Source organism: Amblyomma maculatum, chromosome 2 (genome assembly GCF_055883805.1).
Source record: "Amblyomma maculatum isolate TAMU_Amacu chromosome 2, ASM5588380v1, whole genome shotgun sequence".
NCBI classification, from domain to species: domain Eukaryota; kingdom Metazoa; phylum Arthropoda; class Arachnida; order Ixodida; family Ixodidae; genus Amblyomma; species Amblyomma maculatum.
Window position 1 is genome coordinate 38757338 of NC_139345.1, and position 26685 is coordinate 38784022.

A 26685-nucleotide genomic window follows, 5' to 3' on the forward strand; every position below is an offset into this window, starting at 1 on the left:
ATTGAATGTACAGTGTGAACATGCAGTTAAAAAAAAAAAAAGCCTGAAGTGTTGTAACCGCCATAATGTGCCGTCTGTTGCAGAAGTTTGCAGCCCAACGCGCCGGGCGGAGGAGCAGTATCGCTCTCGAAAGGCGGCGCTGCCTGGTGACGCAGCTATAAAGAGAGAGGAGGCTTGTTCTCTTCCCTTCATCGCGCGGCCGAGAGCAAAGATGTGCAATATCAACCGCGGGATGAGGGGAAGAAAACAAGCCTCCTCACTCTTTATAGCAGCGTCACCAGGTCACGCAGGCGGGCGCAGCGCCGCCTCTCGGGAGCGATACTGCTCCTCCGCCCGGCTCGTTGGGCTGCAAACTTCTGCAACAGACGGTACACCCAAAGTTGACTTTCAGCGTCGGCATGCTGCCTTTATCGATAGTGTACCGATCTCTAGTTATATAGGCTTGTCTCACCGAAAATAGAACTGAAACCTTTTACAGCAAATACACAACAAAATAAAGGCGGTTCTATCACCAGCCGATTTTTCAATTAAAATGTGTGTCAACATCGAAAAAATGTTTTGCATATTCAATGAAGTGAGAAACGAGTTGAGGGATACATCGGCCTGTTTGCCCGATGTACGCTTTCCCACACGAAAGAGGGATCAAGTAGACTACTCCGTCACCCGTGCTACAACCTGTGTTCATCTTTTTCTCCTTGGTGTCATTAACCTTCTTACACAGTTTGGAAAGGCGCTGGGGGGCCGTAAAATCTACATCTCCACCTGCCTTTTTTCCTATTTTCTGCGGGTTATGAGAAATTGAGTGCATATATATCTAACACTCTAAAACTGTTCCATTCGAAGAGAAGTTACTGATGGTGATGAGTTAAGCACACGGAGCAGTTAAGGCAGATCGAACATGAACAATCCAATGGTCACAGTTGGCTATGGCGGTATTTTCCCAATGTCACCTTTCGCGAAATTCCCTGTTCAGTCTCGTTGATGTTACCCAAGCTGGCACTCTCCCAGCTTTACTAGGACAAGTTGTGTAGTGGGCTGGACAAGGCTGCAAAAGCTGGGCAACAGGACCAAACTGGAAATGTCGCAAAAGGCAACATCGGGAGAATACCACTAGATCTGCATGCGGGAGGAACATTAAAGAGCAGTTGGCACTTCGCTGTCCTCCCAAGGTGTGCTGTAGATGGTGCCAAAATGAGGAATGAAATAAGAGCAAATGCTCGAAAAATGGATGGGAGTACTAATTATCTTCAATCCTATAAAATAAGCATTTTCTTCTATTTTAAGATATGGTTGTAAAATTACTCTCCTCGTTACCATTGCAACTTTGCCTGTTGGCTATAAAACTTGCTATCTGCATGCCAACCAGCTCGCCTTTTAAGGTAATGTGCCCAGAAAGTGAAAAACATGTCTGCATAACTTCAAGACAACTTGCTTGCACCCACAGATGAGTTATTTTCATATGATACTCTAAGATCGATCTCCTACAAACCCATTAAGATGTATATTTTTCACTGCAGTTAATATTCAGGAACAGCAAAACTTGTGTTCACATGATGCAAGCAGCATAGAATACCAGAGATGGCAGTGAATAAATGAAAATATATTCCAAATGTTATCCGGTGGTTTCAGCTAGGGCTGGTGGCAATGGTTAAATTTTTCTTCTCACAACCTGCTTCACCCCTGTCCAGTCATGGAACTTTTCAGTGATATGAGAAACAGGTAGTGAGTGAACAGAAGGCACAAATGTCATAAAAAGAATAGGAGTAGATTCAGTTTCATTCACATACACAAAAGAAAAAAAATTGCAATAAAACAATATTATTTTGCCCCAAAAAAGAATACAACATAGAAACACTGCAATGCATATTCATCACAGAGACCTGTACAAAAAAGATAAAAAGTGAGTCGGACACAACGTTGCGGTTGTGTGCGTCTTCCTTAAACGCAGCAACAGGCAAAGAAAAACAAAATTACAAAGAGTAATAAAAATGGGCTTGTAATCTGAACAAAGGGAATGTGCAGCATTGTAGCTCAGAGGCACTATCTCCTTGAAACAGTGGAGTGCAATACACTGTAGCTGCAAAAATTCCCTGCTCTGTAAGCAGATGAGCAAACTGCAGTCAAGCCGCAATAGAGAATGTAGCCCAGTGCTGAAGAAAAAAAGGCAGAACTGAACACGTGGGCCTGCATAAATTAAAATCGGGCATTGCCTTCTGGCTTGATGGGTCTTGTCAAAATGTTAAGCCATAGCCTGTTATTCTTGATTACGCTGCCCAGTGGTGCTGAAACCCAGGCTGGTAGCCTGGTGAAGAGAGGTGGTGCCACATTTTTTAAATCCTATCCTCCACCATGATGCAAGCTCTAGTTGTGGTCGGCGGATATTGAAATTTTGTTGCTGCCGGCTCCTTGGAGGCAGGTGACCCTCAAAAGAAGTCTCTCCTGCCAAAAACATCAACACGTTATCATGATGTCGTGGACAATCTTCTTGGACCTGCTCGATGGTATTGCACGGTGTGTAGATCAAAGGTGATCCACCATGGCTTAATCAGTTAACCAGAGCGTCATGAATATTGTCTGGAGAGCTTCAACTATAGCTTTTGAAGGACTTACAGAAGCAACTGTATGATAAAATAGCTTGTAAATACATAGCTTGTAGTTAATACAAGTTGACTGTGAAGTTCTTGTAAATACTAAGCAAGATGCATGTTCTTTCAGCTGTGTCTGCTTTCACTCTTGAGGCCTGTTGTATGTGTTGCTACCAGTGGGGGGAGTGTTTTTCACATTCTCTCAGTGGCAGTAAGGCTACAGGAACAATGAAAAAGTCTGGCGCCTTATTATGCACCTACCCCATAGAAATGGAAATACACGTCAGCAAAAGTTACTATGTAGAACAATTATAAAACGAAACCTTTATTTTCCAAAAGTACACCAAGTGGCCAATTATCTGTATGTTTTCTTGAATTGAGCAGCTATCATGACTCTGCATGTCATCAAAGATAAATTCTGGGTTTTCCTTGTCTGTCTTTATCTCTAGGTGCCCCTCAGCATCAAACACCTTACCAGCATTGTCTAGAAGAGTGGCCACTTTTACAATGAGGGCCACCTCACTGCATCTTTTGGCACTTTACAGCTTTTACGAAAAAGCCGTTAAAAAAAAAAAAAAAAAAAAAAAAACTTGCTACACGGTTGTCTCTTACCAATTCAACGAGCACCAAATAAGAGGAGTTGCACCAACATCTTTAAGCTTCTGCTGGCATTGCTTGGCAACTACTACTATCACTGACTGGTGTCAGAAAGATGGCCGAAGGAAAGTGGCACCACCTGGGTTTCAGACCACTGAGTACATACAAATTTCATGTACACTATGGTCAAACAAGCAAGACAGGCCCAGTCAGATATGCTCTTTTGCTGCTGTCTGTTGCAAAGTAAAAATAGTTTGCAGGTTTTTCTTGCTTGGGAACAACACAAGAGGAGATAAGTTTCTGCTGTACTGCAAGAGCCAAAAACCCTCATTTTGGCTCCAAAGCATCAGTTACTGCCTGCTTGCAACCTGTGCACCAAAGACACGGATCTTACACCGTGCCCATGTGTCCATGAGTGAGTGTACTGGAGAAGCAGCATCACAACTTCATTAAAACACAGCCACTTTTTCCTTGCAGTTTCCTCCCTTTCCAGGATGTGTGTGGCAAGAAGTGGCGGTGGTGGCAGTAACTGGTGGAAAGAGAGTTTCGGGACACTCGTGCTTGGGCAACTGTGAGCAGTGGCAGTGGCCAGGCGAGTGGGTGTGGCAGGAGCAGCAGGGGTCATGAACTGCGCAACTGGATGAACAGTGTCTCCTTGGGGAACAGGCCTACTTCGCGTAGCGTCAGCGAGTGGTCCAACTCGCTCAGGTTGCGTCTGGGGAAGTTGGTCACTAACTCGTGGGTCTCTTCGCTGAATCCATTACATGATGCATAGCTGATGAGTGCCTGTGTAGACAGGAGAGTAGTGCAAATGAAGGCAAGATCGGCAGTTGCACCTTTCACGAGAAAACAGGTTATGCATGCTAAGTGCTCCTTCATCCAAGCATCCTTCATCAGTCACAGAAGTTTACAACTGTACCACTGCTATCACAATTCAGTTACAGTGGATGGCCCAATACAGTAGCCAAAAAAAAGACTTCAATAATTCAGCAGTGTGCATGATTTTAGTCTCGTTCAGGAGCTGCAATCCACCCCATAAAACGTGCCCATTTTCACAACCAATGTTTTGGACTCTCTAGAGTTGAAAAGTTGAAATGTTTGATTTTTCGGACTAATACAGGTGCCAATAGTACTAAAGGCCTGTTCACACTTGCGACTAGTAGCGGTCGCGCGACCGTTTTGGTCGAAAAGCGACAGTCGCAAATGGTCGCATCGGTCGAAAAGCGACTGCCGCGGGCCGATTGGGCACTGCTCGAATTTTCAGTCGCGCGACTACTAGTCACAAACCATTTCACCAATCAGCGAGGTCCTGGAGTACTGGATCGCGCACCTTCTCAATGCAATTAAAGAATACCCCTACTTTTTCAACAAACTGCACCCGGAATTCAAAGGCAGGGAGCAGGATATGGCCTGGGAGGAGTTTAAGAAACGGGTTTTTCGCGCAGGCGCAACATTTTACATTGACACGTCGGTGTTCTAAAAAAGCCGAAGTGTCTGGCAAGCGGCTGTATACTGACGTTCGCTGTCATCGCCCAGCAGCTCTCCTACTCCCAACTCGTTCGGAACCAGAACAGAACGAGAAGGCGACAGTCGCAAGTGTGAGCATCGGTAGTGGCGAGCTCCTCTCCTCTGTCGCGCGACCTCATCTAGTCGCAAGTGTGAATAGACCTTAAGAGGTAATTTTTCAACTGAAAACCCATTTTTGTTGACATAATATAGATGTGAACTGAGCATCGCTGTTACAACCAACTGGTCCTTCATGGCTGTGAAACGTGCCACCTAATCTTGGATTTAAATGGAATTATTTGGATGGACTGATGTGAATTGGCTTGGCTTCATACGAGATAGTGGAAATAATAATACATTCTTTGTTGTCAGAGGTGGCCACCAGAGAATGCTGATTGTGTAGAAACATCATGGGTGCAGCTTTCACTGTGGTTTCGATGCAGCGAACCTCCAAAGCAAAGCAATAAAAAAAGTGGGGGAGGGGAGAAGGAGGAGGTGCAATTGAAGGCACTTGCAGCAAATTTGCTTTTCTGTTCGTGGCATGGCCTGCAACTACAATGCACTGCCTGGCATCATGAAGAAAGGCAAATGAAAGCATCACTTTGGCTCAGAAGCAGTCAAATATTACACACTTATAACATAGTGTGCAATTCACGATCTAGTACGCCTGTGAGGCACAACTGCATGTAGATCATCTTGCGGGCATCACATGGCGCCATAGGTTGGCCAGCTTGCTTGCTGCGTTGGGACCAATCAGCATGTGCATGGTGGTGGTGCGTAGAGGCGAATGAATCATGGCAGTGGGTAGTAGTTTGCGGATGAAACGTGTGGAGCAGCAAAGCTCGCAATTGTTGAAGTTGATTCTTCACAGATATTTGCTTTCTTACTTCTCAGATTTTTAAGACTATTAGATTATTTGAACCATTTGCTGGGCACCTCATGCAATTTAAATAAGGTTGTGCTTCAAGAAATATATGTACTTTGCTTAAAAGAAACAGCTGATAAATAGAACGGTTCATGAATTCACTGTACAGTAAAAGTCACAAAACGACTGTCCTCATTCCATGGCTGAAGGATATCTGCTGCACAGCTGGCAGCTGCAAAACAAAATGGGCCCACATACCCTTTGAAATAGTCAGCAAAGATTAAGGTTGATGTGCACTGGTAAAATAAGTGGACACATGCAAAGAGCAAACCAGATGAACTCCGTGCCTCAGCTCAAATATCTCTTGAATAAAGGTTATGGAGTAAACATGGTTAACTGAAGTGACAAGAAATTATTAACACTGACAATTAAAGGGGTCATGACATCGATTTTGGAATATGAACTGTTTGTTGCATCTTATTCCTGATGTGCCATGACTAAACCTCAAAGTTTCAGCTCTACCAGAGCTGTAGACATTTTTAAAACTAGTATTTTTGTTTATTTGTGAATGGCTTGCTGATCTGGCAACCAGCACAGCCGCTGACGACATAAACCGACACCTGTCGTCTGTTGCCTGTATTCAGAACATGAGCAGTGTCAACCGCAGCTACGCGAAGCCGTGCTAAGCCGATGTGGCCGCAACACCGTGGTTAGCGCAAACTGAGCTTTTTGACCTCTGTTAGCGCTTTTAACCTTAGGGGATAGCAACGTCTGTGGCTAGAATTGAAATGTACATTGCTGCCCGAGTACAAAGGGCGCACAATCTGGCCCGCTCCAACAACGTACATATATTGTACACTGAAGCATATCTCAAAAGCAATAAAAAAAAAAAATGCAGTGTATAGAGTGCCGTCCAATGGTGCTTTTGTACGACCTTCGAGTACCACCCGATGGCGCAATACTGCATAGGGTGTGGCATGCTACGTTGAGGCACCCAATACTGCAGTCCTGTTCTATCTTGGCAGCATCATTAGTGCTGCTTCTTGTCAGGCCTAGGTCTGGCCCCAGTTGCAGCGTGAAAGTAGATGATAAGCTCTACGTCTTACAGCACTGAATGCCGCGAGCTTACAACTGTGTAGCCTGAGAGCGTGGTGGACGATGGCGTTCTGGCAGTCTGCTGCTCTCCTAATCGTCGCTAGGCCCAGATTGCTACACATCAAAGCCATAGTGGACGGCACTGTGTAATTGATCGGTGACGCGGTATAGTACTAAATGGGCTACTGATCATGAAAAATCCTTACTCTCAACCCCACTGTTTCGTACAGTGTAGACCGCTTAAAACGCAGGTCGCGAGAGCCGTGAAAATCTGCACTATAAGCGGTGCCACATTGTAACCAGAACATTACCGTTTCAGGCTAAAATACATGTCAAATGGGTAGCGTCCTATTCAAAAATGCCTTATTACTTAGTGAATGAAAAGCAAAGCACTAAGTCCTCTGCATGCTTGGTTTTAGTGAAAAATACTGCGACCGCCGCCACGGAACACCATATGCACTTGTTTTCAGCGTATGCTCAGTTCCGCGAAAGCAGTCGCGGTAACCTCCGAAGTCGTGCTGCATGCGGCATGCTAAAATATCGCTTGGCTCTTTTCAGTCCCAAAGCATGCACGGTGTTTTGGAACGATACCTTTTGATTGAAAAACGTGCCTTGCAGTGAGGCTGACAAAGGAATCCTCATTTAGTGCTTCACCTGGACCGTTCTGTCGTTTCGAAAATACCGCGTTGCACTAATAGTTTGGTGCACATTACAGGAAGCTAGCCGAGCACCTGTTCCTGCGGCACCCCAACGTTTCACAGTTTGATATGAAAAATGTGCTGCTGCCATTGCGCTACCAGACGTGAACAACAAGCTTTTCTGCTCAGTCTTTTATGGAAAGTGTGGTGTGGGAGTGAAGGAAAGTGTGAGGCATGAAGAAATGGTTAGAGAGGTCATGGCGAGAAGACGTGGTGCGACCCAGAGTTTACATTCAGTCCTAGGGGATGGGTGGCTGGCAAAAACTGTGTTAACTGGTCCCGCACTATGTGCAGTTACATTGTCAGTGGTCTCCACTGTAGTAAGATAAAGATAAGCCCATTTCCTATGATGCCTAACTAGCTGCGGAGCTAGTGTACAAGAACACTTGACGGGTGCTGCACCAGCGGCAGTTGCTAACACGGCTGTGAGCAAAAACTTCCACCGTATGGGTCAGCATTTTTCAAGAAGCATACATACATATTTGAAATTCCTTTTCCCAGGGCTATTACTATTTAGACAAAAACAAATTTCAGCACGCTTTTCTGACACTGGCGCAAGGGGTCCGCAGTATTGCTGGCGTGGGCGGCTGCGAAAGGCATGGCTGGTGATGTTTACGGCACTGGGGCAGTGCTGCCATTTGGCAATGGAGGCGGCCGTGCCAAAGGTGGATGTGTGGGCAAGAACTAGATCACACTTCACTACAGTCTATGTTTTGTTTTCAGAAATATGCTGTGCACAATCACTGGGAGTCCTGCTGGTCTGTAAGCAAGTGTGAAGTTCACACAGTGCAGTGTATCGGCAGTTTATTGGAGCTGGCACAGCAGCAGACGATGCGGCAGCCAGTGTCGGTTTTTGATTCGCGGTCTCAGCCTCAGCCACTTATTTTGTAATATGGAATGCATCTAGGTCGCTCAAATTTCGGAAATAGAATAAGGTCCAGTATTATCTGCCAGACTACAAAACTGCAATACTATACGTATTGGATGACCATGGTATGACCCTATTAAAACAGGCACCAGAGGCCTGTGATGACACAGGCAAGGAAACACTCACAAGCTACTTACACATGCAGGGGAGCTTTCCCTGCCTTGCTGTTATGATGCATTTGAATCGTTTCACGAGAGGATGACAAGTAAATGAGATAGCCCACCATAAAAACTGGCATTTGCAGCCACATGAATGACAATGTGCACCCACTTCTAAGCTGCCAAATTAACTTAAGATAGCAAATGGTGTAAAAGTGCTTGAGCCAAAAGTTTCTTTGCACTGGTACTATTACAAAAAAGAACATGGTTTATAATGGGCCTTAACATTTCCAACTGTAGTATGATAAACACAAATGCATACGCAGGTATCCAACATATATGTGTACAAGAGGAGTTATACCACAAACAGCTTCTGTGGAATGTAGAAGTGTAATTGCATGGCTAAAACTTTACCATCTTTCTAACAACGATCATCCTTTGATCTTTGCCTGAGGTCAGTAGAGTAACATTTGTTAACTGAAGCAGGCACGAAGGCACATTAAAAGAGAGAGGGGGAGTAGTGACAGGGAGATCACTTACTGCTGTCAGGACAGGGTGTTATTACATATGTCAGCTCAACAATTTGTGTGTCAGAGTATTTATTGCTGCTGGTAATACTGAGGAGGCAGTTGACTATACCCATCTGGCAGTAGTAGTTAGAGTATTGACTCCTGATAAATGAGAGCCAAGATTTGGACTTCCTTGTTCCATTGGGTTTGGCCCGCAATGGTGTGAAGTGCTTTGTGGCTAAAACAAAATAACTGGAGAGACATGCTGTGTGCAAGCAGGGCTATTATATACAGCTATAAAATGTAAAACGTATCAGGGAGATAGTTTCTTTATATAACTATTCTCTGATTATCTGCATACATTTCCAACATGTTTCAGCTCCAACATAGCAGAGCAAAATCAAACAATTTCAGCTACACCTACTCCTACAAAAATGCACAGTGCCACATATAAAAAGAAGCTACTCCAATGTACCTTGAGTTTTGATGTACATGGGAAGGTCATCACTTTCCTTGACCCGTCAGGGAATCTGATCATCAGTTCCGATTTTTCATCTGTAAAATTGAACACAAAAATGTGAGGAAGCAATAAATACATGCATACCCATATGTATGTGGGTGCCCGCACAAGTTTTGGAAACAAGAATCACGAACAGAGTATAATTTTGGGCAAGCAAAGCATGCAGCCACACGCCCGAGTGTCTGCTCGACATTTCCGTATACAACCTCTACAAATGCATACCTTAAAGCCAAGTCGCACCACCAGAGAGTGTGGAACCTCAGCTTTCTTATGGAACTTCCACATCCTGCCGGGAGTTTTTTTACACAGGTATTTCTTCAGTGAGTCGTGAAAGATATGACAATGCAGTCTGTGTAGGCAAACTGTACAGCACAGCAGTTCATGGTACTAGGTAGCTACGCAATTAGTTAAATTATTACTACCTACTGGAATCCGTTTTGTTTTCTTTTAGGGTACAATAGTACACGACAGAATGGGAGGCATTCAAGATCGTAGGTGACTGTAGTTCTTAAATTTTTTAAATAGGCCGTGGCCGCGGCCCAGTGGTTTGGTCGCCCGTCTCGGCTGCAGGAGGAGCACAACCGGTAAAAAATGGGTACAGGCTTCCCCCGACCTGGCGACCGGTTTTTTCAGGGGGAGCGCCTGGGAGGAGGCTCCTCATGTATACGGGCCAAAGACCTGGTTTAAAAAGGCGCTTTTACGAGTTCAGTACCAGTGTATATATTAAAAACCGAAGTGCACTTCGGTTCTGTGCGTGTAAAACGGCCCGATACCAGAGCAGATGTGTAACGTGCAGTGGAAGCAGTGTAGTATTCAGTCATAAAAAAAGCATGCTCGCATCTTGGAAAATGTGAGAGACGTGCACCTGACTAATAGCGATAATTGCTTAAGTGCTCACAATTTGGCCACCTGACAGGGCGTAGTCATGCAAAGGCATTACACGTGGGACTTTTGCTGCATTTCCAATGATATTAGAGCACAGTGGGCAGTAGTAACTGCCAGTATCACTATTTGCTTCACCTAATAAAACTGCAGCAATCCATTTTGTCCACCGTGCTACCACACTGAACAAAGACCCCCTCCTTAAGTTTTCTTGGGTGTCGGCCTAACCGGCATCCAAGGAACACTGCTTCATTTTTGTGGCCTTTAAATGTATCTGATTTTTGAGTAAGGTATACAGTTCTGTGTAATTCTAGTCTAGTTTTATTTGCAAATACCATGCACATTCTGAAATAAACAAGACAAACAGTGTTTGCTATTTCTTAATTTTTAATTTTTTTTTTTCCACTGATCAGATATTCGATTCGATATTTGAAGACAATTTTTTCCCTCATTCGTATTCAAAAATTTCAATATTTGCACACTCCCAACTGTGCTGTAAAACCAAAATATAAAAAGTTAATTATTAATAATCAATAGCCATACAATACCTGCTACCCCGAACATGTCTGCCATGCAGTGCAGTCCGCCTGTACAGACTACATTGTCATATTTTTCGCCAGAGTTTAACCGAAAGCGTTAAAATCCGGCGTCGACATTGTGAGCGCAAAATCACAAGCATGGCTCTGACAGGAGGTATTTGGCAGGTGACATGGCTGTGCATTGACGTCATGAGATCACGTGACATGGCCAAGTTTGCAGGCACTGCCAACTCAGGCTTCGCCTTTGTGACGAGAGGATGAGACTGGAACCTGGATTTCCAGGTTCCTTGTATCCTGAGTTAGGCAACTGCCCCTACTAGGCCCACAGGCATGTTCATATGGCTTGGTTAAAGCGGGTCTTTCACATAATGTGGTATCTTAACACTGCATGGTAATGAATATGTGTGGGATAACAGAAGCACAAATAAAAAATTACTAAGTGAGTAGCAAAGTGAAAGGACATGAATGATAGTCCACAAGGGAAGCTGGCAAATGGGAGCCTTTAACGCTGTTGCATTATATCCGTAAATGGCAATTCTGGGGTTTGTTTTTAGTATATTGAGTTTATGATTGCACCACATTCCCTAGAGTACCCTTTTTCTGGTACAAAAACTCTGGGGAAAAAAAAAAAAAAAAGCAAAAACTAGGAAGCTGAAACCGAAAGTAGGTTTTGCCCAACATCCTGGACATCATCACAAAAGCTATCGTGTGCATGTTAGTTAGCTAAACTGGCGAGTTAGAGCGGAAGTCATTATATGCATTCTCCACAGTTGGCATGAATAATGTGTGTTAGACGACATACAGTATGCTTGACCCATTTGCCCGCCGTGGTGGTGCGGGATGCGGGATCGAATCCCGGCCCTGACGGCTGCTTTTCCATGGAGGCGAAAAGCAAGGCGCCCATGTGCCCAGGTGGCCGAAATTTATAGAGCTCTCTACTACGGTGTCTCTCATAACCCGAGTCGCTTTGGGATGTTAAACCCCGCAAACCAAACGAAACTTGACCCATTCTTATGGTTGGTTTGGTTGGTTGGTTTGTGGGGTTTAACGTCCCAAAGCGACTCAGGCTATGAGAGACGCCGTAGTGGAGGACTCCGGAAATTTCGACCACCTGGGGTTCTTTAACGTGCACTGACATCGCACAGCACACGGGCGCCTTGCTTTTCGCCTCCATCGAAAAGCTGCCGCCGAGGCCGGGATGTGTTCTTATGTGTTTCTTATTCTGATGCACAGCCAATGCAGGGGGCGTAAAGTATAAAAATAAATGACTGACATTTTAACTGTCCCACATAATTTTCAAAACTTACCAGTGGCAGGCTAGGTGATTATTTAAAAAACAAGAACAAAGCAAAAACATCACAAAGGAGAAAATGAGCGATCCTAGTAAGCCACATGCATGCTAAACAGGTAATGCTAGTGCTTATACACACACACAAACACAAAAAAGAAAATCTGAGATGTTCTCTTAAGGACAAAGCTGCCAGTAGAGGTATACTGGGAGAATGTCCCTACACACAAGGAGATCTGACACTCCTTACACACCTGTCTCACTGCCCAGGAACCTCCTCCACTCATCTCCATTCAATCTTGCAGCACTGGTACTAGCCTTAGCCGTACTGTCCCCAGCGGGTGGTGATGCATCCACCTGCATGTTGCTGTGGTTGCTATTTGAATGTGCTGCCCCAGCCTCTGTGTCGGAGTCAAAGGTCTCCAGGTCACTCTCATCAGCGTCCGAAGCCGAGTCGTGCGTCCCGGCAGTGTTTTCACGTAGCGAAGCTTCAATGGCAGCTCGCATCTGCGACTCTTCGTCTTCCTCTACTATGCTCTCCTGTGGCAAAACAGTGAGCATGCTGTCAAACATAACTTTCCATGATAAATGCAGCTGTCCTTCTGGGACCAACACACAACCACTTCAAGGTGCACACTCATTAGTCAGCTCAACCTTGTGTTATGCGATATGCAACATCTCTGTTCTCTAGTACAGAACAGCCTATTCCAAGCCATTATGCTTACCATCATATAAGGAGAAGGATGGTTCAGTACCCAGTAATTCAGTTTGCAAAACTGCTGAAAACTGCATTCGCTTATTTGTACTCAAACACTCTTAGCTACGGATTTAAAGGTCCTAACTACACATCCTACGTCCTTTTACACATTTTGTCTTTCCTTGGACAGCCATAACATGAAACAGCCTTTATCAACAATAAGGCTTTGCACAGTACATACATATGATATGCTTTTCTTCATTCAGTCAACCGCACTGTCTACAGCATGCCTTTGAGATTAATTACTCAACTTTTGCATGCCAAACACAAATGAATGTTTCTGAGGCATTTCTGAGGCATGCAGTAGTGAAGGGCTCTAAATGAATTCCCAACATCTAGGGTTCTTGAATGTTCACGCATATCACTCAGGATGAAAAGTTTTGCATTTTGCCCTCAACAAAGTTAGGCTACCAAAACTGAAAATTGAACCTGCAACTGCACGCTTTTCACCTGAATAGCCCAGCCACAAAGCTATCACAGTGGGCCACAAGAAAATGATTTGGTATCAGTATTTGTAAATGCTGCATTTCTGCTTTCTGCACCAAGTCTTGCATTAGTTTAATATGATCATCTCCAGGACATTGGCGATAACACCTTAATAAGCCAAGCCCTTGGAAAAGAAAATGTTAAAAGCGAAACAGCTTAACGCCAAGAGCAAAAATAATAAATACTGATCAGCAGTTGGGTGCAGTAAACTGTGCAGTTCTACACTGTCAGAAGAAATTTTCGAATACATTTCCTGGAAGTATACAGATTTATTTTAGACCGCAACAACACGACACAAAAGTACTACATCTTGAAAAGTGCTTTTTTTATCATGCCCTTAGTGCCTGCAATGGTATTAAGATATGTTAATAATATTCACTCCATAAAGAAAGCACTTTTTACCCCCACTGTGACCACAAATGAGTTGGGATCCTTATTATTTGTATTTAATGTTATTGCACAGGGCAAAAAACGAATGCGTACTCGAAACCAAAACCCAATAATGACTATTTTATAGGTTGCCTTTGGTTAAGAATCAACATAAACAACTTGACAACTAACCATTGCTCACAAGCAAAAGTCTCCCCTCTATTGTCTGGAACAGCTGACATGTTGATTAAGGCCCTAAGCAGGAGCCAAGCCTTATCCATTCAATCAGAGAGCTATTTTCTACTGCATACAGCCTGCAAAAGCTTCACATATGAATGCGCTGGGCAACTGCACATCGAGATGACCAGCTGCAGAAGGCAAATTTCAGTAGTGTTCCCTCCCTCACATACGACCAAGGATTGTCAACAGTCTTGCTCAAATCAACTAGCCCAAAGCTGTGTTCCAACTGAACACCGGTCGTAGCAGTGTACTACTGCCTTGTATTCATCGGTCAGCTTTACCTCAGCAACTCCGTGCAACAGTTTTTAAAATATATTTTTTTTATACCAAAGTATGTGGAATACGCACTTTTTTAGCTACAGCTTTAGTCTTCTTTGTTGGGAGATTGACAGCAGAACCATCAGGAGTGGGATGCTCTGTTAGGAACTCTGTGACTGCAAGGAAGTGGTGACAGAGTCCCAGTCAGAGAATCATAGCCAGAGCTATACGTTCTGTTGCTCCAAAAGCAAGGGTTCTTTCAAGACAAACAGAATACACCAGAATTAAATAAGGCAGAGCATGAGAAAATCAGTTAGTGCAGGCCTGCTTTGTTTATGCAATTAAATCGATTTGCATCTTGACAGTTCTTACCAGCTATAAAGGCCGAACCACATGGTAGTGTTTCTTCAGCGCCGAGTCAGCGTCTCGGCTATCGGCGTCGCCGGAGGTGCAATTCTGGCCCTTGATGTGAGGCGATGCTGAAAGACGCAGGTATCTGGAGGAGCCAGATCTCAGCGTTGACGCCAGAAATTATTCGCTGGTGGGGACCAATGACAAGCCACGCGTGAGCAGCTGCAGCACCCACCCAACTCGTTTCTGTGGAAGCAACGGCTCCTCTTTTGTCCGCGCGCATGCCTGCGCCTTTTGTTGCCCTTGGCTCCCCCGCCCTCCCCTGTCGCTGAATAGGACGATTTTAGTTACGGATGGGGAAGAATGGTTCGAATTTCCAGGATTCCCCCATGTCTTGGCTTGCAGACGCCAGTTCGTACGCCGTCATGTGTTTGGTCATTCTTTCCGACGCGCGCCGAGCAACGACGCTCATAGACGAGACGCTGACGCGACGTCGAAAAAGCGCTGCCATGTGGTCGGGCCTTAAGAGAAGAAAATGCTAAACTGCCTTGTTTGCTGCACAGAATAGCACGTGCACCCAGGTTGGAATAAGAGAGAACAGCCCAAATTCTGAGAGGCAAGCAGGTACAGTCAAATCCACATCACAACATATTGCACTGCAAAAAAATTTTCATAGCAGTGAAAAAATTTCTGTTCTTCTCATCAGCTAGCCAATCAAGGTAATGCAATTAATTTCCACTCAAGAACTTCCTCTGATATAGGGTTTCATATTAACTAAATGCTAGTGAAGCAAAAGTGAGCTAAATAGAAACACAGGTCCTCAATTTGTTTTCTATGCATTTGAAAGTGCCCACAGAGTTCAAGTTGACTGATTTTCATATAATGAAGGACAAAAGAAATGCAGCCACTGAAGCCAGCTCTTGAGGAGACCGTGCGTTGGTGGCACTATGCCTCTATGATTCATCATGGTAGTCTCCATATCCACACAATGCTGATGCTGCATGAAGCATTGGTAGGTACATAGTGGTTTTCGTGGATTTCTTTCAACTGTGTAGAATTGAGAACATGGAATACTTATCCACGTAGCACACAAGCAATAAGATTAAATCATTCCCAATAAGCTTGTGCAACAGATAGCTACTTGCAGTGGATAGCTACTTGCATTAATATAGCAGTTAGTCACTCCTGCTTATTACTGTGTTCAGGAAAACAGGGCAGACACGGGAACAAAAAGGGAGAATATGACACAAGGTTATCCCTTTTGCCACCGCCTCCTTAGACCCCACCATCACACTCGTTCTAGATATGGTTTCTCACTGGCCAGGACAACTACTGCTCTCTGCAATACCTGCATCACAGAACTTCACAGCATCCACCTGATTCCAAGAAAGCACCTTTTCACCTGGAGAGAGAGAGAGAGAGAGAGAAAATAAAATATACATGGGCAATTTCAGAATGGGTTCAGGCAGATTTTCATACTTATTGCATACTGTGCAAATCTATTGATCCCACCATGAAAGCTGCTTTAATGATTGTCTTAGTTCCTTCCTTTATTCCCCTGCATGAAATCCTTTCATATCTCGGTGCCTACTCCCGTCCAGACAGTAGCCACCTGCTGCTTGGCATGCATTGGATGTCTGGATCATAGTGTTAATTGATGCCCTTCATAAGCCCTTCAGCCTATGCATGTCTGGGCAAGTTCAATCTCCATCCACTGTTCCTGGTGCTGCCTTGGTGCCGTTTTTGTTTGTGTCTGCAGACAACACTCCTTCGCCTATTGTCCCGTTTTTCGCGTAGTTTACATTTTTATCTGCAATGAACCAACTCGCCCGCAAAAATATTCTACTTCTTTAATATATTAAATTTTTTTTTATTTCGTCACTTTACCTCCAAACCAATGAGCCCCAACCATGGCTTTGGGAAAATGGGCAACAGCTGGGTAGCTGTAGCCACATGCAGGTGCCAAACAGCAACACTAACCCTTACCAGCACTTCAGATTACACAAGAGATGGCACACAGGAATAGCTAGAAATGCACTGCATCTGCTACCCTTCTGCCAAGTAGGAAATGACAACCATTATGAATTGTTTAATAACCAATGAGGATATGACTGTAATTGGAAGGGCCTTCCTGATAATTTTTTCGATTTAAACTGAATTAATTAATCACGAGAGCTTGTCTTCACTCCTACACCGTCACGCCCTTAAACTTAGTATGCTTATTTCTTATAGTGTATACTTTCGATGCTTCCTATAGAAAGTGTGATAGGAAGAACACTGACAGGCACGAGCCACCTTTATATGTCACAGTGTAGCTAGACTTACTATTGCTCTCAACGTTGCCTCAAGCCCCCAAAAAACAGCGGGCACGATCTTAAAGCATTATGGCCACAATTTTTACAGTGTGCATGCAAAGTGTGCTTGCTGGGTTAAGTCCACTGCACAGCCCAGCAGGCTATGAACATCATTTTATTGTTGTTGTTAAGTGTCTAGTGTCCACAGTCTTACAGCATATCACCATTCGTTGAATGGCTGCTGCAAACTTTTTTTATTTCGCGACAAAAATAAAGGAGAAAATTCAATCAAGGGACTTAACATCCCGAAGCAGTACACTAGTTGTGATGCCGCATTGGAAGGTCTCAAGAATAATTTAGACCCCATTGCCCAGCACATGAGCATTTCTGTATTTTGCCCCCATCGCCATGATAAGAGCAGGCCTAATAACAGTGAAAGTACAAAGAAAAATTATGGTAATGATTGTAGCATTCTAAAATAGGGACGGATATGTGCACAAGCGCTCTAGAAGTGTTTAGATTAGCCACATTTCAGCACACAGTCATGTCAGGAAAATATAAGAGCAAAAGCAGACAACAGAAAAAAAGACTAAAAGGATATGACAGCTAACTTGTACCTGTGCTTGTGTTCTTCACTGTTCAACGTATGCTTATGTGCTGCAAGTGACCTTTAAACAGGATTCTAAGCAACAGCCTAGTTTCAAGCATGTTCTACAGTCATCAGCAAAATGATAAAAGAGGGGGTTTACTTGCTGTAAAATCAATTAGGCTATGTTAGCCATGGCAAAGTATGCAAAGGTTGTCTATGTAAACTGAGCTATGAGCCCTGTTCATCAGCAATACGGTAGTGGGAATAACAAAGTGAAAAATGTGAAAAAGAAGGCATTATTTTTAAAAGATGAGCACAACAATATGCTAACACACGAACCGAGGTCACAGGGTGGCATAAAGCATAACTGTTCATGCACAGAGCCACACTATGTTACTAAGAGAGAGAGGAACCACGCACCAGTCCTGGGATCCAGGATAGCCACATAAGGATAGTCGACCACTTTATAGAACAGCACATATCGCTGACCTTCCTCGCTGTCTTGGTAGACCTAAAACATACGAAAACGAGAATAATAAGATGTGTTCTCTTGTTCATACTAAAGCCAAAGCAATAAACTAGCAACTAACTATATTGACACTATTCTTTAAACTGGAATGTTGAAATGCCCAGTGGGAGGGGGTGGGGGGTACATTTGAAAGAAAACGAGACACCGACCAGTGAACAGGTACTGGTTGGGTCCTCTTTCCTTTTATGTGCATAAATAACCTTTGGGCTATAAAGAGTTACTGTAGAAACCTGCATATAATATGAGGTGTAATTTTAAGGTACACAAATTGAAAAAAATATATATATATTTTCACCTACGTATAATGTGAGTGAGGAAAGCTCACTGAAAGAATCTATTTGCACTGCACATCATTGTCGACTCGTGATGCATATGCGTTCTGCACTTGCGTGTCCAATGCCACCCCAAGCCAGGCTTTGAATAAGTCCACACACCTCCATTTGTCTGCTGCTGTTTCGCATCCCTTCTTACGCTGACACACTTGATCAGGGAATCTCACGCTGTGAGGAGAGCAGCTCAAATTGGCCACAGCAATTGTGAGTGTAGCTGTAACAAACCGATTTGCTGCTTCCAGCTCTTGTGTGGGACTTCAAGATAACATGCGCAATGCTCACGCCTGTTCAGGCATTGCACTGAGCGCAGCCACAAGGTATGCGTGCCCAGATAGTGCACTCTTATTCGTGACTTTAGTGATCGTTGTCGTCCGGTATGTTGTCCAAGAGCCCTGGCCAGAAACATATTTCCGTACAAACTCCTGTTCAGTACCTCTGAATGAACTCAGTATATTGTATTTCTTGTTAAGCGTGACCGATGAGCCCTTTGGGAATGTTGGTAAAGCGTCCATGATTTTATTGTAGGGTATTGCCAGCATGGCTGGAGAGGCCTATGAGAGACCTGTGCAAAATTTTAACAGAGCACGCTATTTGCTTCTGAAATTTTTCACGCGTTGCATAATTGGAACTGGCAATTGTGGTAGGTGTGAACCGGTAGTAGACACCAGGGCCCACTAACTTGGATAAATATTCTTTTCTCATCTCCAGTGCACAAGGGGTGATTTTCATTGCAACGGAAAACTGTGCTCCGTTTACTTATGTCCGCACCTGTACTTCTTTTGTGGTTCCTATATAGCACGAGGTGAGCTTGTCCTGCTTTGTGTCACGTGTACATATCAAAAGGTCAATGCATTGAAATGACTTTGAAAGCAGAACTATGGAAACAGTCAACTGATGCCATTTCCAGGATAGCGCCTCCTCATGTTGGAAGCCTGAAGCCAATAGTGCTGAATAACAATGAGACTGGAACTGCAAAATTAGACTGAAAATTGTTCGGATCTGCATATATGAATTGGAAACCTGACCTGATAAAGTTAGGGAAAAAAACTTGTATTCTATGAGGGTTTTTATGGTAACTGTTGCCCTTGACACTGAGTACTTTTGCTAATAATATTTTGCTGTGCTGAGCTGACATTGTAAGTAGAATCTAGCCCGGTTATAACGAAGTCAGCAGGAATCAAAAATGGCTTTGCTATATCCACTATTTTGTTATATCTGGACTATATATAAGAAAAAAAGTAGACACAAATATGGGCAACAAACAGATTAATCACCACTAGAAGTGGTCCAGCGTATCCTGAACACACTTCGCACGGTAAAGGCTTCCATGCCATCGAGTTTTTCACACGATGGATGTTGGGGTTCCTCGAGGCGAAAAGGAAGAAAGAAAGAAAAAAAAAAAAATAGAACTCCTGGTTTAGATGAACACGGGTTACAGATTTTTTCAATTAAATAAACAAGGTGGCCTCACAGGGCAGAATACCTGCCAAAAAACAAAGTGTTCGGAGATGATGCTTTTGATAGTAGAGTTGCTCCATACATCCCGATTCAGCACCTGACAGGAAAACTCCTGCACATTCTGCACGTTCACCATCAGCCAGCGGTTCTTCGCCCTGCCGATTTCCCGAGCCTAAAATGAAGAAAGAAAGAAACCAACAACAAACCAAGCTGAATTAATTAGCAATTCGAATTATGAAAGTCTGAATGAATGCAAGCTTAACTTATGCGATTACTTTGCGATTTGATTGTCACTGAATGCAGCACAAAATAAGTATAGAAAGACATAGGTTTCTAATGCATACAAAGAGCACTCCACCATGTTGCAATGCTTACAGATTCGAAGGAGCCCCTGTGCATGATGTCCAGTGGTGGCCTGAAAAGGTCTTCTAACGTCTTTCGTTTTTTGTATGATGGACTGTCTGCATCTCCATGAAGCATCTTCTCCTCCTGCAATCCTGTCACATAGCAAGGGGAGAGAAATATCAAACACTCCACAAGTCCACAAGGAACATAACACATGTGCAGTAACCCTGATCAGAACAAGTTTTGATCAATATAAATTACTGCTTGATCCAAGGTTTCTAGTGGCCCCAACTGCAATGCAATGTTCTTCAGAAAGTTATTTGAAGGACTGCGAAAGCCCCATTCATATGCCTGTGCAATATTTTTACTAGGGGGTGTGACGCCGGAGTCTGAACAGGTCGAGAAGGCAGGAAGCTAAGCTGGTCAACGGCTGCACGTCTAGCATGAGAGCCTTTCTCAACATCTTTCTCCTTGTTTTCTGCTATCCTCTTCATCTTCTTCAGTACTGCTACATGTTCTCCCTGGACAGCCAAAGCCCCCCGGGCGAGGTAGTTATTCGTTCCTACAGGAGTGACACGGTTTCATCCGGGCGACATGGGCAACTTCCATTGTGGCTGAACAATTACCACTTGCGGTCATGCATGCTATTCGGTAGTTCAAGTCGCTGATGCGGTCGATGACAACGTAAGGGCCAGCATAATGCGCCAACATTTTCTGGGCTAAACCACGCTTTCTGAGAGGTCACCAAAGCCAAACAAAGTTTAAGCTTCCAGGAGCGTAAGACACAGCGATGCCGGCTGTCGTACTGAGCTTCTTCGGCCCGACAAAGGGTTTCGGCGATGCACGATTCGTAATGGAAGAAGTAAGGAAGAATGGTGTCTAGACAATACCGAGGAGCACGGGCATATAGAAGAAGGAACGAGCTGTAGCCAGTTGTCTCGTGTTGCAGTGTTGAAGGCAAACGTTATAAATGGCAGTATGGTATCTCAGTTCTTGTGGTCAGATGCAATGTACATAGCATGTTGACGATGTGCAGTTTGTGCGCTCCGGGTTTGAGGGTGATATGGTGTGGAGCATTGAAAATGCGACACGCACAAGCTGGCTGAAGGAAGAGCGGCCATTTCGCAGTAGCGGGCGAGGTAGTCTCGATTTCTGTCGGAAGACTTCGGGGAGAGACCCATAAGGTTGGTTCTAACTTTCTCGAATGCACCACGTGGTGGAGTCACAGCATGCAGCAGGCCATGTGGCATGGATGTAAGGCGTTTGTGTCGCTGGTACTTGATGCAGCTCGCCACCTATCACCCAGTCGCTTGGTGCATCTTCAGCCAATAAAACTGGTTGTGGGCATGGTGAAGTGTTCTGCTATATGCTATGCAAAGTAGTGATCCCGAATTCAGCCACAGAAGCCAATGTGCAACAGCAACCAATACAGTAAGGTGCCTGTCCTGCTCTCAGCACTAAACCAACAAGCAGCTATCTATTCTAGCACATTCCTGCCACACAGCGCCAAATGTGAGCAGCATTCAGCCACTTACTTGCTTCTGCCTGGAAGTCACGGAACCTGTCAAAAACGCTGTAGGTAGACCGTCGTGGTGGGTGATACCCTGAAAAGAGATAATAGTGAGATGAAAATACTACATATGCTAGAGCATGAAAAATGAAGATAACTTTCATGGAGGAGAAAAAAATGTGTTCACAGAAATGAAGTTTAATTCTGTTGTTTTTGTCTAAACTGCTGCTTAAAAAAGGAAGTGTGCAAGAAATGTATACGGTAACACCATATTCAGTTGGCGCACAAATTCATATCTGAACCAAATAGGTTCTGGGGTTTACTACTACGACTTCTGGACGTAAGACAGCAAGCTACCATAAGAAGAAAATCTGAGGCAAAGCTTTCACCAGAGTTAATAAAGGCATCAACTAATATAGCACTACCACAGCTATTATTCAAACAGAAAATAATGTTTGCTTGACACTAACATCAGCCTAGTCATAGGTTATTGTAGTACATGGTTCAGACCCACTGCTCAACATGAACTGTAGCTATTCATTATAAGAACTGCCCACTTTAGCCTATCTCTTTTCCTGTAAGATTACATTTTATGGATACTCACCATAAGCAAATGGACCATCGACCAGGACTTCCCTCACAGGTGGAATGGGTGGCCTGACATCATCGTCACTGAAAGAAAGGGCATGCAGGCTTCTGTTCACCACACATTCTAGTATATAAGTCAGATTCTTTCTCTTCTGAATTTGTTGCGAGTATGTATTGTATCAAAAGTGCCACTTATACGAGGTGAGACATGACATGCCACCGTTCATTATAACTATGCAGAAAGTCTATGAGTAAACAATAAAAGAAGCCAAAATAATTTAGAAATGTTATCTGTAGAAGAGCACATTATTGAAAGGTTTGATTTTCGCATCAATTCCATTCACATTTTTGTCTTCATTGCACTCGGTGTGGAGTGCTTTGCGCAAGACACGTATTGCTCTTGCTCAACCTAACACCACTTGCGAGGTGAAGGAGCAAAGGTGCAAAGTGCAAGTTGCATGCCGCTGAATATGTACCACAGAATGGTAACAGGGCATAAGAAAGGCAGTTAGAAATGAGCAAAGAAAAAAAGACCTAGGATTGATGCAAAGGTGCAGGAAAGCTCCAGTCGATGAAGACAAAAAAAAAAAAAAAAAAAAAAAAAAAAAAAGAATTCTAGGGGGCACTTTGGATCACTAAACTATGATGAGGCAGAGCCTCTATCGCGCGGTGGTCCGAAGCCCTCCACTATGGCACCTCTTTCTCTGTTTTCACTTTCACCTTCGCGATGACGCGATAGCGTAAGCTACCAGCCAGCATATAAAGCCTCGCTTTAACCGAGCTGTATGAGCATGCCTGCATGGCCTAGGGACAATGTAAATGCAAAGGTTTTGGCAGACTGATTCTGATATAACCCATATCTCCCATATGAAAGGAGAGGCCCGAGTTGGCAGCTTCTGCCAAATGTAATGTTAGGAAGCCCTACGTCCAGTTAGTGCTCGGCCATGTCAGCTGCCAGCTACCGCCTCTCATGACTTCTTTGAAAGCTGCATTAAGTAGCGTTTGCATCGTCCGTGTCTGTCAGTCTGCGTCCATTTCGGCTGCTGTGAAACCCCTTCTACTTGGGCCAAAACAAACTAGCCCAACTTTCCATAATCAGTGAAGGAAGAAGGAATATTGGCCCACAGTGTACTTTATGAAGGATGCCATGGCTGATCAAAGCTCGAGGATCATCTGTGCACAAAAGCTGGTGCAAGCATGTATTTTTGTCACACTCTCTGAGCATCCTCAGCATGTTTTAACACTGTTTATTAAATAAAAAAGCGAGTTTAATACCGTACTGTGATTTTCTCATATGCATCCTTAGACAGCTCCACACTCTTCTGATGGTTTGATGGTTGGTTTATGGGGTTTAACATCCCAAGGCTATTCAAGCTATGAGAGATGCCATAGTGGAGTGCTCCAAAATTTCGGCCACTTGGGGTTCTTTAAGATGACATCGCGCAACCCACAGGTGCTTAGCTTTTTGCCTCCATTGAAAAGCGGCCGTTGCGGCCGGGATTCGATCCCACATTTTTGGGCACAGTCGGCAAGCGCCCTAACAGCTGCATCACTGCGGCTGGGGTACACTCTTCTGATTAGGCAAACATAAAAGACCACCACCTGACAGAAAAGTCTATACTAAGGTCCCACTCCTTGTCTTTGCAATGCTATGCAACTACACACAGTTTCGTCAGCAGGTTCTGCAGAGAATTACACAGTTATGAAAGCTATACTACAATCAGCCAGGAAAGTGCTGAGAACTGTGCAGATAGAAAGCATTTGAAACAGAAGCCTGCTGTAGTAATGCTGCAAGCTCACGCCTTTAGGCTGTCCCTCTAAGCTCCACCAATGAAATCAAGCTCTTTTAGTTCACAGTGCAACTGATGCTCCATATATATGTGTGAGTTACCTTTCATGCATAAATAACATCTGCACATTAGAAAAAAAGGAATCAAAATCTTGCAATACAGTTATCCATTGCCATGAGCAAACTGAAGTGACCAAATGGACCGTGAGGCAATACATTGCTCTAGACAGGTAGCTTGAAAATAGTGCATGTCCTGATGCTGCTGCTTACAATGGCAGTCAATAACTGCTGCCTGTTATGGCCGTTATTTTAATGTGATAGCGTAAGGCCCCGTTCTCCAGAAAATCTAGTGTCACGCGGTCGCAGCACCTTTTGCCCCGCTTGACGACATATGGTTGCGAAAAGAAAAGCCCCGCTAGCACGTTGGAAAATTGGTGCAGTGACGTTAAACTTTTTTTCCAGTGGCCTGAAAGGAGTTCATACTAGTGTGGAAAATTGCAAGTGCGTGCGTGCCGTACTTGTGGAGAAAATCGGAGAACGAAAAAAAATAATGTCTTTTTTTAATGTAGTTAAGCCAAACGTGAATAAGGAGCGCTTACACTTTGGTTCTGATTCACACATACTGATCAGCATTGTCATAATCTGCCATATTATGCGAAAAAAAACCCAACATCGATATGAAGCCCTGCTTTCAAAAACACATACAAACATGCCTGCACGGCCTAGAAGCAGAAGATCGGACTTAGGATCCAAGAGTCATGGTGGGTTCAATTGCCATCCTCCTCTTGCCAAATTAGCTATAAAACGTGAATTGTGATGCCACATAAACTGCTAACGAATAAATATCTGACCATGACACTGACCAGAGGTATGCTTGTGAGGAGTATCAAAAGAAATTGGTGAAATGCAGAAGTGGGGATCCGAGCTCTAGCAAAAGATGAGCATGCCTATAGCAGGTAGTTGCTGGCACGTGGCATATCCAGGCACTGACTGGTCGGTTGGTAGTGTGATGTCATGAGACCACCTCATACGGTACACTTGGCAGAAACTGCCAACTTGGGCAGCCCCTTTGAGATGGGAAGGCAAAATGGGAGCTGAATCCGGACCCGCGAAGAGACATCGGTTATAAAATACGCCATAGTGGAGGGTTCTGGATATTTCGACCACATGCAGTTCTTGACGAACAGATATCGCAGAGTACACGAGCGCCTTGCGTTACGCCTCCGCCGAAACGTGGCAGTCGCGGGTGAGATCGTACCCGCGCGATCCTCGGGATTAGCAATCAAGGGTCCTAAGGATTGAGCCACTGCGACGGGGGATTGATAATCCGTCCCTTTTCTGCGCAGGACTAAGGCCGCAGCAAGCACCTCACACTAGTTTTCTTCGCAATCCCAGTATGACATCTGATACTTTGAATCAAAATGGTCTTTCTAGATACTATAAACAGGAGTAGTTCGCACTGTGCGTACTTCTTTATAATCAAGGTGGTGTGAATATGGTTTGATTTCGAGTACAGAATCCATGTTCTCACTCAGTTCTGGCGGCGGAAGGCGGAGGCATGTCCGAGCTAGAAGCCAGGGCGGCTTCGATGGCGTGCGAGTTCGATGGTTGCGTCCAGTCCGAGTCAACATGCATGTTGATAGCCATTTCCAAGTTGCCGTTGCAGGCCTCCAGCATCTGCTTAGCGACATTTTCGTCCGCACCTACACAGAAATAAAAAAGAGGAGCATCACTGAAACCATCGCCAGCGCGGTTACGAAACGAAACAGTCAGCTCAATTAACAAGGCTCAATCAACAAAATAATGATACCACCGATCGCGTAAGGAAGACCAGCCAAAAGTGTTCTTCGCAACATTCTGACGTTACTGACTTCTTTGCAAAGGCCGATGATGCTAAAACTCCCTACTTCAAGCAAACACGACGGCGAAACAAGGTTCCCTCAAGACAAATGTTGCTAACAAGTTCTAGCAGCAATGCTGGAACGAAGGTTAAACACTCTGCTCTGCGCGACTGTTAAGTGGATCAAGAGAAAGAATTCTCAGACAAGCATGCACTGCGTATTTTTTTAAACAGCTGGCACAGAGGCATCGGCTGCGTGAAGTCAAATGTCATGGACAAAGCAGCCGAATCAAAACCACTAATCAATAAGCATATTAATCAGAGCACAGGGGCTTCTCTATACTCTGCGGACTAGCAAATGAGATCACTTCTACGCGCTGGCGGTGAGAAACATTGAAAATGTACAGCACCGGTGACAGCACAGAAATTTTCTATCAGATTGCTGCTGTTTGAACTGGCAGACGAAGACGCCATGTTTACTAGTGCGATGTGCTGCTCGTCGCAGCATCGTATCGGCAGCGAACGCAAGGTAATGCAAAAGGGCGTAAAATATCTTCTTAAGCAGATAAAAAATAATAAAAATATACATTAATTGTAATTAATGATTGTTATTTATTTGTTTATAAGTGCTAAAGGTTATTAAAACATTTGACGTTTACTTTCTACTGTTTCGCTTTCGACTTGCTTAATATCATCATCATCATCTCGCAACCACGCTAGATTGCTGGTTGTAATAAATATTTTAGGTCAATTACTGCATTTATTTTGGACCAAGTAGCTGCTATTTCTACAATTCTTATCGGGATACGAGATACGTAACGCAAGATATCGTAATGAGAT

The 26685-nt window shown here is 44.1% G+C and overlaps 1 protein-coding gene across 1 annotated transcript; it reads right to left on the minus strand.

Moving 5' to 3' along the window:
- Positions 1-1802: 1802 nt before the first annotated feature.
- Positions 1803-26351, minus strand: LOC146198415 (UBX domain-containing protein 7). The gene is made up of 12 exons (XM_084593925.1): positions 26256-26351; positions 25537-25708; positions 22233-22300; positions 21654-21722; positions 20149-20270; positions 19799-19945; positions 17875-17965; positions 15920-15973; positions 14311-14396; positions 12365-12650; positions 9357-9436; positions 1803-3968 (listed from the first exon to the last, which is right to left on the minus strand). The coding sequence occupies exons 1-12, from the start codon at positions 26317-26319 to the stop codon at positions 3804-3806; spliced, it is 1404 nt and encodes a 467-aa protein (XP_084450051.1). The 5' UTR covers positions 26320-26351; the 3' UTR covers positions 1803-3803.
- Between the last annotated feature and the right edge of the window lie 334 nt (positions 26352-26685).

What these genes read in the sequence shown, in the direction of transcription:
- LOC146198415 (XM_084593925.1), bottom strand. Translation starts at nt 26,319, where the DNA reads ATGGCGTCTTCGTCTGCCAGTTCAAACAGCAGCAATCTGATAGAAAAT. An exon ending in AACACTTTGTTTTTTGGCAG is followed by an intron (nt 17,966 to 19,798) that starts GTATTCTGCCCT and finishes CGTATGTTTTAG; the next exon opens with GTCTACCAAGACAGCGAGGA. An exon ending in TGTGAAGTTCTGTGATGCAG is followed by an intron (nt 14,397 to 15,919) that starts GTATTGCAGAGA and finishes ACTTCCTTGCAG; the next exon opens with TCACAGAGTTCCTAACAGAG.